Source organism: Clarias gariepinus, chromosome 2 (assembly GCF_024256425.1).
Source record: "Clarias gariepinus isolate MV-2021 ecotype Netherlands chromosome 2, CGAR_prim_01v2, whole genome shotgun sequence".
Lineage (NCBI taxonomy): Eukaryota > Metazoa > Chordata > Actinopteri > Siluriformes > Clariidae > Clarias > Clarias gariepinus.
In genome coordinates, this window is record NC_071101.1 from 18,049,031 (window position 1) to 18,061,494 (window position 12,464).

The 12,464-nt window shown below is 37.3% G+C and overlaps 1 protein-coding gene across 1 annotated transcript in view; it reads left to right on the plus strand.

The window, feature by feature from the left end:
* The window catches only part of abca1b (ATP-binding cassette, sub-family A (ABC1), member 1B), a 33,223-nt gene that overhangs the window by 7,465 nt on the left and 13,294 nt on the right, over positions 1–12,464 (plus strand). Inside the window, exons 6-17 of the mRNA XM_053516068.1 lie at positions 4,158–4,279; positions 5,231–5,422; positions 6,867–6,959; positions 8,680–8,920; positions 9,299–9,438; positions 9,568–9,684; positions 9,836–10,030; positions 10,417–10,622; positions 10,728–10,904; positions 11,008–11,230; positions 11,431–11,652; positions 12,131–12,449. Coding sequence (XP_053372043.1) covers positions 4,158–4,279; positions 5,231–5,422; positions 6,867–6,959; positions 8,680–8,920; positions 9,299–9,438; positions 9,568–9,684; positions 9,836–10,030; positions 10,417–10,622; positions 10,728–10,904; positions 11,008–11,230; positions 11,431–11,652; positions 12,131–12,449 — 2,247 coding nt within the window. The remainder of the gene's footprint in view (positions 1–4,157; positions 4,280–5,230; positions 5,423–6,866; positions 6,960–8,679; positions 8,921–9,298; positions 9,439–9,567; positions 9,685–9,835; positions 10,031–10,416; positions 10,623–10,727; positions 10,905–11,007; positions 11,231–11,430; positions 11,653–12,130; positions 12,450–12,464) is intronic.

A 12,464-nucleotide genomic window follows, 5' to 3' on the forward strand; every position in this document is an offset into this window, starting at 1 on the left:
TAACCCTAGGCACTATTTTATGCTGCTTTGTTCAGGCATGCATTTCGTGTGAATGTCTGATAAATGTCTAACATCAAATATGTAAATCCATGTGTATTCGTTGTGGGCTGTAAGAGGCCATTTGTACAGCGCAAAATGATCTACGTAAAGAGGATGTGGGCGACTGGGAGTTTTGAGAGTTAAGAACTTTTGGGCGAGCTGAGGCAAGTTAGTGACAGGGTTTGTGTGGGTGAGGACTGGAGGAAGATATACATGCACACGCAAACACATGCTGTTCCATTCAGGCCTCACGCGACATCAGCCTTTCTCTTCCTTCTGTTTAGTATGAGCACAGAATTCTCAAAATCCTAAAACTTCTCTTTTACTCACAGAAATTACACATTGTCTTAACTGAGTTATACTTTACTAGGGACAGTATATGCATTTCACACTGGATTCTAAAAGCTGATGTCCAAGAACTGTTAAGTCGAGCTTATCTATTAATTTGACAAGTTAAGACTGTTTGAAGTACGGTGATTTGTATATATTAATTCAGTTATTTATTCTTGTTTATCGAAAATGCATAGATGCTGATTGAGCCATGGTTGGATGATTTAGGAGGCTGAACTTTTTATCTATTTTAATCATGGATTCTAAAAAATCTGTTCACAGTATTGTTTAATTGAAAAATAATATTGATTGATGGCCGTTTTATTGACCTGCGTCTTAAGGTCTTACTTTAACTGGAATTTGGTGGCCAGATATTAAGCTTCCATTAATCATGGTTTTCCATTTTGGCATTAAAAGGATATCTATCTTCTTATTCGGCAAGGTAACTGGCAGGATAAAAAGTTTAAATATTTAAAAACAATTATAGACTTATAATAGCATCATTATTACTATACAAGTTTGTCATACAAGTTTGATTGATAATTACAAATATACAAATTTTTGCTAGTCGTTACGTGCTCTGTATGATGTGCATGTTTCTTACATAGGAGAAACTAAGCATTACAGCATTAATGCACTAATAATGCACTGCTGTTTTTAGGATGTTGTCTACATAGTTGTTATCTCATATTACTGCTGCTTTATAACTTTATACTTCCATCCTATCTAACATGATGTTTAATCTTGATAAATAATAGGCACTAGTAAAGCTGACTAATTACAAACGTTCAGCTTTGGTGCTGAGTTTTGGAAGAGACCAGAACAAGCATACTCAGAAGAAAAAAACAAGAAAGGTTATTTAATGTAGACACTTCAAAATCTATTTCTCTGCCCTTATAAGAACTTGAGTACAGTACATGGGTGCTTTGAACATGCTTTCCAGGTATTGTGGAGGCTCTCTGTGTTTACTCCTGCTGTGCCGACATTTAATTTCGGCTATAGTATTTTCTCCTTATAAAAAGATAAAGGACTTGAAAGCCCAGTGGGTCACCGGGTTTGTGATTATTGGCCCCAGCTGCTGAGTGAGTTATGCTTAAACTCATTCACACAAGCATCACAGTAGGGTTGTGGGCCTTTTTTTCTCAAGGCATTGTACAACTTATTATATTTAGTAATAGTAGTGAATAGTCCTTAATATGATTCAATTGCTTTTAGTTCAGCTAAATAATTGGGAAATCAGGGAAATAATTGGAAATAATGTATATGGTACCTAGGGATATATTCAGCTGCTTAAAGATGTGTCCAAATATTGATTATGGATTATTCCTGTGAAAGTGTAAACTCGACTGTACAATCTTGTTGAGCTGTTGGACAAAGAAAATGTTTACATATGCAGTATTAATCAATGCACATAATTGAACTTTAGTAATCTAGCAATTTAAAAGTTATTGATTTCTGATCTTTTTGTACAGGAAATCTAGGGTTTATTCTTAGCGTGGTAATAATTCTTCCAATTAGGATACTTTAACTCAAACATTAGAATTATTTAATCATGAATATTTGTTATCTGCTCTTGTTAGGAAAGCATTTACTGCTTGTGCTATAGCTTGTTAATGTCCAAATATATCCATGTACATAGATCTATATGTAGATTATTATGTACATGTACTGTATAACTTAATTCAATACTTTTTGGTATTTGTTGTAGCATTGGTTACAATGTTGGTTTATGACATTTTTTTAAATCTAATTAGACAATGAACATATTAGGCACTTCTGGGCAAAAATTTTTTTGCTACGATCATGGTATTTATTCGCCATGGCATTGTTTCAATGAGCTTACTTAAAGTCACAACATTTATTTCAGTCCAGACATATTCATTTCTTCCCAAGTTCTTGTATTGATTATGGGAGAGTCGGACCGTTGTGTAAAGCCTTTTCCCGTACACCCCAAAAATTTCCAATGGGGTTAGGGTCTGGACCCTGTAGTAAACAATCCATGTGTGAAAAGGGTGTCTCATGCTGCCTAAACTAATGCTTAAGCCCAATGAATCATCATCTTGGAATATGCCCATGCCATCAGGCAAGAAAAAAAAATCTATTGATGTAAAAACCTAGTCATTTAGTGTATTCAGGTTATCCGCTAACATACATTTTTTGGACACATAACATCACTGAACCAAGGCACTAGGCATGACTTCATCCGCCTGTGTTTTATCTTAAGACTACAGGGCTGTTTAGTCTGAGTCGCTTGAGCTCTTTTCACATTCCACTAAAGGTTTAAGGTTTTTTTTTCAGATCGCATTTTTTCTTCAAAGTTTTCAGGTTTTAATAATGCATTGGACAGTTCTTAACCCAATTTTAGTAGTTTCAGCAATCTCCTTAGTTGTTTTCTTTGCTCGATGCAGGCCAATAATTTGACCCTACTGAAACAGAGTAACACACTTGCCATGACCACACGGTATGTCTTCTGACATGGTGGTTTAAGAAATGAGAAGCTACTCACTGCATCAGTTAGGGTTAAAGAAATTGTTGTAGCTAAACCATATTTATCACTGAATTCATTATCCAATGGAAGGCTCTTAACTATTTGCTTAGTTAAATCCAGGTTGTGAATTTTTTGTTTAATTTTATTCATGATTCACTGTATTTTAAAAATGTATCAATGAACAATGCAAGAATCTCAATAATAGTGAATGCATTTCCAATTATTAGTTTTTAGACCATATTTGTTGGTAGTTGCAGTGTTCATCCCCTGAGCAAATGCCTTTTCTCACTGGTACCACAGTTCCCTTTTAACACCTCAACAGGTTTACACTTTCTCCATTTTTGTCCTTGAGTGTGGATCCAGTGTGGAAAGGCTTCAAAATGTAGGAATCTATCACCTGCTGGGGCTTTTTGTCCCCTTCTCCAGAATAAAGAGTGGATACACTTCCAGCCTTTGTTCCTTCAAAGAGCCAGATAGCAGAATGGGAGCATTGAAGCCAGACAGCCAGGCCATTACTTAAAGTGGACTTTTAAAGTGGCCCTTGGAGTGAAGGTGTGAATGGCAACACTGAAGAGAGGTGTGACTCCTGGCACTTGAGAGCGTGACTTTAGGATCATTTACCATTCATATTGCAAGAAGGCCAGGTTAAAAATATTTTAAATGATCCAGAAATCTATTCTAACGTTTTGGTGAAGTAAGTTCTTAAGTATGTTACAGTCAGAAAAACACATATCAATATCTGCTGGATTCTGTTTAAGATTTCTGGATTTAAATATAGTATGTAAAAGGTTACCATTTGAACTCAAAACTGATTGCATTCAAATATTTCTGTAGCTTCTCATTTCCAAACCTTACATGGTAAACTATTTAGAAGGAAAGCTACACCATTCTAAAATGTTACCAATGTTTATCCCAAATGTAGGCTCTGTGTGAATTTTCCATGCATTGCCAGGCTTTACCTGCTGGGGCATGCATTTGACCTTTTAAAGAATAACCGAAACCTAATCCAGAAAAAAGGAGCAAGAAACAGGAACATACAAAGGTCCTACACCTCACTGAGCTCCTACGCATTCAGCGTGTGCGTACATGTATAATAACAAAGGCATAGGGACATGGCAGGAATGCCATTGAAAGGAAGGGGAATTTTGGAAAAAAGGTATAATTATCCTAAAATATTAAACTTCTCAAATGAATCTATAGATGACCATTTGGGTCAGTTTATTTTAAAGAATCAAGTCTGGTCGAATTGCAGGAACTTGAAAGGATTTGTTAAAGCATTTTAATTCTGTTTTTTTCTTAGGTTTCAAGCTTAAAGACTTCCTAAATGACAACGAGACCCTGTCTACATTCCTCCTGCAAAATGCTTCCATCACAGATAATGTGGTACAGGAGATTTTAATGGCAGAAGTGAACCTGGAAAAGGTGAGCAGTGAGACAAAAACTAGAGCAAATTCTAAACTCATTTGGTCCCAGTTTTCACATTATATAGCAATATATTATCTATAATATGTGCTATAACTGGATAAATGTTTCTCTAACTGAAGCAGTATGTAATTAAGAGCAACCTTATTGTCCTTTTCTCTTCCACTGGTATAAAACTTTCATTTTTAAATAGCATTTAAGACATGTTCACTGTTTTATAGTGCAATTTATTATTAACATAGCTTCTCTGAAATCAGATATGAAAAGGAGCAAGTTATGTTTAAAAAAATATTCAGCAAATGGCTATTCACAGTCAGGCAGCATTTACAGTAAATGAGGGGTGACATATTATAGGAAAAAAACCAACAACAATATAAAAATGTACTTTTAGTGTTTCCCCATGACAAACTGCTAGACAAGTTTCAACAGGTCTTTGCACAGACTCTACGAATGTCTGGAAATGGACTGGAAAAAAACACATTTTTTTTTTTCCATTATATATCCCCTCAGCTGGGGTTTAGCTTCAAAATCTCGCTGGTGCCTCTGAAGGCCATAGCGCATCATTATCATCATTTTCATTATCAACTATCCTTTGAGTCCTCTTGTCCTGTTGGTGGGGGGTAGAGTCATCCTGGAACAGACCATTGCCTATCTGTTGGGATAGAAGAACTTCATTATAGGATAAAAGATCAGTAAGTGATTCCTCAAGTTAGTGGGCAATTGGATCCAAAAGATGCCTGCATTGCAACTGTGGCACACACTTTAAAAGAGTTCTACGGAGTTTTTTTTTTTTTTTACCTTGAATTTGCCAGGATTTTGTATATACATTAGTTCCTACTCTTTTTTTTTTTAATATAGATTATCAATCAGTCTGCTATACACATATTAACTCATGGAGACTCACATAGCTACTTATACCTCAGGCTTTTCTTTGCTTTTATCTGGTTTCAGGTGCTAACACGAGGCTATGGGGTTCATCTGAGGACCATGTGTAACACTTCCATCTTGGAACAATTTGTGACTTTCCCAAACAGAGAAGTAGCAGAACTTACCCAAAACGTGATCTGTGGCTCACCTCAGCACTGGCTGAACCAAGCCGAGAAACACTTCCTGGCCAATCTGGACTTCTTTAGACCTTTGAGGGTAAGACAGTGACATAAAGAAACAAGGTTAACTGACAAAAAAAAAAACATCTCAGAAAGTAACAGCTCTTTCTACAGTAAAAGCAAGAAAAAGCCTTGAAATAGAAGTATATGACCACAAAAGATTATTGTTACATTGTAGACAGAATCATATTAAATATTCTTAATTTTAGGAAAGATAAATCTTCCAAAAACTCTGGCCTGATTGTGTAGCATAACTTAATCATTTCACAGTCATAATCAAGGGTATTGTGATCAGACATTCACTTAGCTCCGACTAAGTACTGTAAAGGGCTTTTTTGAAAAAAAAATAATTTTGTCACAATCAATTCTTTACACACTTAACACATATTGTAACTGAAAATACATCCTGAACATCAATTGATCTTGATTTGAGATGAGTTTAATAACCTGTGGGTGAAAATAAAGCTTTATTGTTTGTTTAGGATCCCTTGGATCATAAGCAGTTTTTTTTTCCAATTTTTAATGACTTCATTTATATTTAGGAGAGAAAATACACTGTTATAGAGTTTAAGGTTAAGAGATAGAATAGAACCAGGTTATTATCTGCTCTTATCAGGAAACTTTAATATTCCCCTATACATCTCACTGACCACAGCTGTTTTTGAGAGACCAAACTAGGTGACTCAACCACTGAGGTGCACTTTGTACAGAACCAACGAAAGAGAAGGGCAGAGACAAAGAGAGAAGTACAAAGAAAGAGAGAGGGTTGGAAAGGGGGCAAGGCCTTTTAGAGCAGGCAGAGGACCAGACATGTTTTGGCTTGAGTTATAAACACACCTACATTAACATGTAGCCTGGAGATGCAGTTTGATTATAGCGTGCCACGGCAGATTTAGTTTTTTTTTGTAAGTTTATTATAAAGCCATGAGCATTATATTCTTTCCAGGCGTTTGCTCATGAAAATGATTCAGCACTAGGATTTTAAGACAATTACTTTCTCACCGGAAAAGAGAAAAATAAAACAGAAATTAATAAGTGATATGCATTGGTATTTCTACTAAACCTCCTAGTGTGAAAATGAATGAACAGCATTGCATGTATTATGTAACATTTATAGTTTCTCGTGGGGTCATTAAGAAATTTATCTCTGATTTTACAGCCCCGTAATTTAGATACAGTAAGTTACTGGAAGACAAATGATCTTAAAGCAGACAGGGTCATCCTAACATTTTAAGCAGAATATTGAATAAGTAAGCTAGGAAAAATTGTGGATTGAGCTAGGAAAGTGAATCTAATAAAGATGCAAATAAATGTATCTTAACATTAAAACATTTTCATTTTGCTTAAAGTGGTTGTTAGTGGTTGTCCATTACATGTACAATATTGTGTATTTACATAAACAACATTGTGTTGAATTGGTCAGATTTAAATAATTGGTTATTATATACAGTATATGCATTTTTTATTATTATTTTTTTTAGTCGGACGTAAGATCTGAGAGAAATGACACCACCCTCCATGTCGCCAAAGCCACGGACAACCTCTTGGAAAGCCTGGGTTCTGTAGCGGTGGAGGTAATAACGCCGCTATATAAATGCTATAATTATAAACTATTTATTTATTGTAATGCTGCAAAAACAAAAAAGATGCATGCACAAGGAGTCACTCAGTGTTTTGATGTCAAGATAATGTCAGTCAACTTTACCAGGTATGTTTAAAGCGTGAGTCTAAACACTTGCAAAATAAATTAGTGTATATGAGCTTGCATGTGTATATGACTAAAAACAATAAGGTGTTTTGATCTCAGACATACAGTAGCAGTAATGTATGGAATAGAACTTCAATAGAAGCCTTTTCTGCTTTTGCTTCTGGTCCCATTTCCACAGTAGTTTCTTTTCCTCTATGTCTGCTTTCCATTTAAAGTCTTAGAGTCAGATAAAGAATTATGCACAGACATTATATCTACATAGTTTGCATATTTCAATCTGTTTAGAGCCTTTTATTTGTCATTTTGAACAATAAGTGTTAGGATAATCTTCAATAAAGATTTGAGTCTCTCCGTAATAATGCTAGTACACCGGGAGCTAAAAATTAAAGTGACACATTGCATCTGGATGTAGCCCATGCTGTGTGCCTTCAGGGACATTTGGGGTGAGTTGTTTTTAAGTCTCAGCTGGACAGATATACAACCAGGCACAGCTGATCAAGCACAGAGACAAAAAGAGTCCCACAAAGAGAGAATAGGTAAGGATTCCTGAACCAAGGATTCAACTGGTTAGCAGGGTGTACTTTTGCTCTGGAATCTGTGTGCTTACACAAAAGGTCCTCTGTCTTCTTTCATTCATTGAACACAGGACCAATGGGGCTGCAGAATCTCATTACAGCAAAATACAGGTATTATTTGCTTAATGACGAGGACAAAACAACTAAATGTTGTTCTATGAGAGTCTTGTTGCCGTTTGTTGGAATAAAAAGTATTTTTTCACTTTCTGCATTTGTTTAAGGCTTTTTTCTCTACATCTGTTTGTTCAGCATGTGCCTGGTTCTGGAACAGTCAAGCAACTGTTTTCCTGTTTCCCTTCTTTCTTGTATGCCCTTTTCTAGTGGAGCATTTTTACAAAATTGGAAGCATGTGACAGGTTGGCTTGCTGATGTGGCTCTCTAAATCAAAGCTAACACTTCACATGGAGTACATCTGCGGCACACCTCTTGAACGACCTCAGAATGACCGATAGTTACTTTTCCCTCTTGTGCTGTTTGCCTCGGCGCATGACACGCTTTCTCATTGACTCATGCGTTTGTAAGGAAAACACGGGAACAGTGACTGAAGTAATATTTGTAGCTGGGTCAAAGTGTATGAGCTTCACTTGACATTTGTAGTGGGTTTTTTTTTGCATTTTTTTTTTTTCATATTTAGTGTATCCTGTTAGGGTTTGCAATATCAAATGTCAGAACAAGCTTTTCAAGGTGGCGATTTATTTGGCAAGTTCAATTTGGGAGGCCTTAGGGCTGTCACTCCCTTTAATAAGTTATTGCATATTGAATCTATGGCAACAGAAGAGATAAACAGTCTTGACATTTGATTAGACTTGTTTTAGATAAAAACAAAAATGAAAAAAAAAAAAACTAAGAACATCAAAAAACACTGGGGGTTTTTAATATCTTAGCGGAACTTGATTAATGTGTTTAAGGTCAATTCTCTTCGTTTAATTCTTAGACATGTTGGCTAAGTTTTATTAGCAGCTTCCCTTTTTTCCTTCATGCCTCTAAAACATCTTTATAACCTTTTCTCAGTTGGCCAGCATGCGGAGTTGGAGCGACCTGCGCAATGAGATCCTCTTCCTGACCCAGAATGCCACTGGTTCGCCCGGTCAGATGTACCAGGCTGTGTCACGAATAGTGTGTGGACACCCTGAAGGTGGCGGCCTTAAAATCAAGTCACTTAACTGGTACGAGGACAGCAATTTCAAAGCGATGTTTGGCAACTACAACAGCAGTGAAGACGAACCTGTTTCTGTCTACGACAACACGACCAGTAAGCACACTCTCTATTTAGGCTAATGCATGCTGTCTCTGTCTGAAATAAATTTACTTGGGGTAAAGAAGGATTATAAATGCTGCTATGCAGAACACATTACTACAGTGGCTTGTGTAAGAGTTGATACATGATGGGAATAAAACATTGGCTGAGGGTTGATTCCCATTGTCACAGCTATAAGTAGCCACTTTCTTCATCCTTAGACTTTTTTCTAGGTAACTTTAACTAATTTTGTTAATAAAGTTAATACAGTCAACAGCTTTTGACCAATCAGGTATCAACAAGGCAGGAGAATTATTAAAATTATTAATTTATAATTATTAATAAAAAAAATATTTTTAATCTAATAATCTTATTTGATCTTATTTCTTGCAGCACCCTACTGTAACAATCTAATAAAGAAGATGGAGACTAGCCCCATCTCTCGGATGATCTGGAGCGCACTGAAACCTCTGCTTATGGGGAAGATTCTGTACACACCTCACACCCCTGCCACACAAAAGATCATCCAAGAGGTGAAAACCTTTAATACTGAATGCAACATAGAAAAATGAATATTATTGGCGTATGTGCTACAATGCTTCCCCTAATCTGAAGTGAAAAGGAAAAATAGATTTCTCTGCATACTTTTCCCTGTGATTTAGGTGAACAGGACATTTCAGGAGCTTGGAATTCTCAGAGATCTGGGTGGAATGTGGGATGAAGCCAGGCCCAAGGTGTGGAACTTCATGGAGAACAGTGAAGAGGTGAACCTAGTACGGGTATGTTGATCCTTTTGCTTGTTACTGCCCTCCAGTGGTGGGCACATCACCAGCTCATCTCTAGAGATAAATTTACATACAGCTACAGGCTCCTGTAATGTGGGTGTTTGTTAAGGTGTAACATCTGCCTGCTTGCTTTGTTTGCATACAGATGTTACTACAGAACAATGTCACAGCCTATTTCTTCAGTGCCCAGCTGAGTGGTACTAAGTGGAGTGTACAGGATCTTAGTAGTTTCCTGACCAAGCAGTCAGAGGACACTCGTCCACCTGGGACAGCTTACACATGGAGAAATGTCTTAAATGAAACCGATCAGGCTATTATGAGCATATCCCGCTTCATGGAGGTCAGTTAAATTACATGTACACCCTCACTTTGTGCACAAAAGGAACTTCATTTTACACACGTAGTCATACTTCTAAGTTGTCACCCAATGTGCAGACCGCATGAACTTATGACACAGATAAAAAAAGGAAGTGAAAATAAAGGAGCAAGTGGAAAGCTTTAGTCTAAAAGATTCATGCCCTTTATACGTAAATGAATATCTTAATGACATGGTATTAATCTTTATCACTAAACAGAACCAAACATCACCTTCTTTTTAAGAAAGAGTTTGCTAACATTGCAAGCCTCCAACCAAATATACTTGCTTAGAAAAATTATAAATAAATAAATAAGTGAGTCCAGTAGGAGGTAGTTTAAAATAATCTGAATTATTGTCTTTCTTTACAGTGTGTGAATTTGGATAAATTAGAGGCTGTGAGCACTGAGGAGAAGTTAGTGAACGAGTCTCTTGGGCTGCTGGACAACAGGAAGTTCTGGGCTGGAATTGTCTTCCCTGATATTGACCTAAACAGCTCAGAGCTTCCTCCCCATGTCAACTACAAAATCCGGATGGATATTGACAATGTGGAGCGCACCAACAAGATCAAGGATGCGTATGTCGATTTTTGGTCATTTTCATTTCAGCCAACATTCTGTGGAAAATAATTGGTAGTCCTATATTTTGCCAATCAATCTTTTTTTTCCCCCTATTGCTGCAGTTACTGGGACCCTGGCCCCAGAGCTGACCCATTTGAGGACATGCGGTACATTTGGGGCGGTTTCTCTTACCTTCAGGATGTTATAGAGCAGAGCATCATCAGAGCAGTAACAGGAACTAAAGAGAAGACTGGAATCTACATCCAGCAGATGCCTTATCCATGCTATGTCGATGACATGTATGTTTCTCTTCAAATCACTGTTGCTGTTGGTATTTTGTCGACCAAATCCTAACTATTCTTTTCGGTATTCTTTTCTTTTTGTCCTTCAACATTTCTGTAGTTTCTTGCGTGTGATGAGCCGCTCCATGCCTCTATTTATGACCCTAGCTTGGATGTACTCTGTGGCTATAATAATAAAAAGTGTTGTCTATGAGAAGGAAGCCCGCCTTAAGGAGACCATGAGGATTATGGGATTGGACAACGGCATCCTGTGGTTCAGTTGGTTCATCAGCAGTCTTATTCCACTTCTCATGAGTGCTGGACTACTTGTGTTTGCGCTCAGGGTATTGCCAATATTTAATCTTCTTCATGACTAATTTAATAACTGATTTACTTGTGACAGTAAGCCAGTAAATCTTATGATTATTTAATGCATTTGAAGCACACTGCTGTTTAGTTTTTTTGTAGATAAATGATCAACAACAGCAGAGAATATAATTATAAAAATATACAAATGTATAATTGCTTTTGTTTTTGTCCGCAGATGGGAAACCTGCTTCCCTACAGTGATGCTGGTGTGATCTTCCTCTTTTTGGGATCCTTCGCTGTGGTCACTATCATGCAGTGTTTCCTCATCAGCACAGCATTTTCTCGGGCAAACCTGGCTGCGGCGTGCGGAGGAATTATTTACTTTACACTCTACCTGCCTTACGTGCTGTGTGTCGCCTGGGAGGATTACGTGGGTCTTTCTGCTAAAGTTATCGCTGTGAGTTTACAACCACCACCACACGTTCCAACAGTGACCCTGTGGCAAAGTGCAGCCTGTATACAACCCAGTATCTTATTCAGGAGCGACCTTGCTGGTTTATCTTATCTTAGTCAAACCAACTGATCTGAATTCCTTTGTTTATGTGCACTTCTGCTTTACTTTGCTTCACGTAAGGCCACTTCATGTAATTTTTTATGCTTTTCTGAATACAACACATTATCCTTACAGCTGAACTTATTTATCTAGCGTGACATTTTATTAATAAAAATATCTGGCCGAGTGCTTAATTCCGCACAGTTGTTCATCCCTGAAGTTAGTCCCATCCTAAGCTCCTCTCTCTTTATGTACTTTTGACAGGGGAGGTAAGATTGAACACCAGGAAATAAAGGCTTGCAAATTATTGACTTAAAAATCAATATTTGATTATTTAAAATACCTGTGATACCTTGAGCCAACTCTGAGTTTCTATCTGCAGAGTCTTCTTTCTCCTGTGGCCTTTGGATTTGGCTGTGAGTATTTTGCCCTGTTTGAAGAGCAGGGAGTGGGGATCCAGTGGAGCAACCTCATCTCTAGCCCAATGGAAGGGGATGAGTACAGTCTCACTACTGCCATTATCATGATGTACGTCGATGCCTTCATCTATGGCCTCATGACCTGGTACATTGAGGCGGTGTTTCCTGGTCAGTATGGTATTCCCAGACCATGGTACTTCCCATTCACCAAGTCTTACTGGTTTGGAGAAGGAGAGCAAAATCAGGCACCCACAATACAGGGAAAGAAGACAAATTCAAAAGGTAAAAGCATAACTT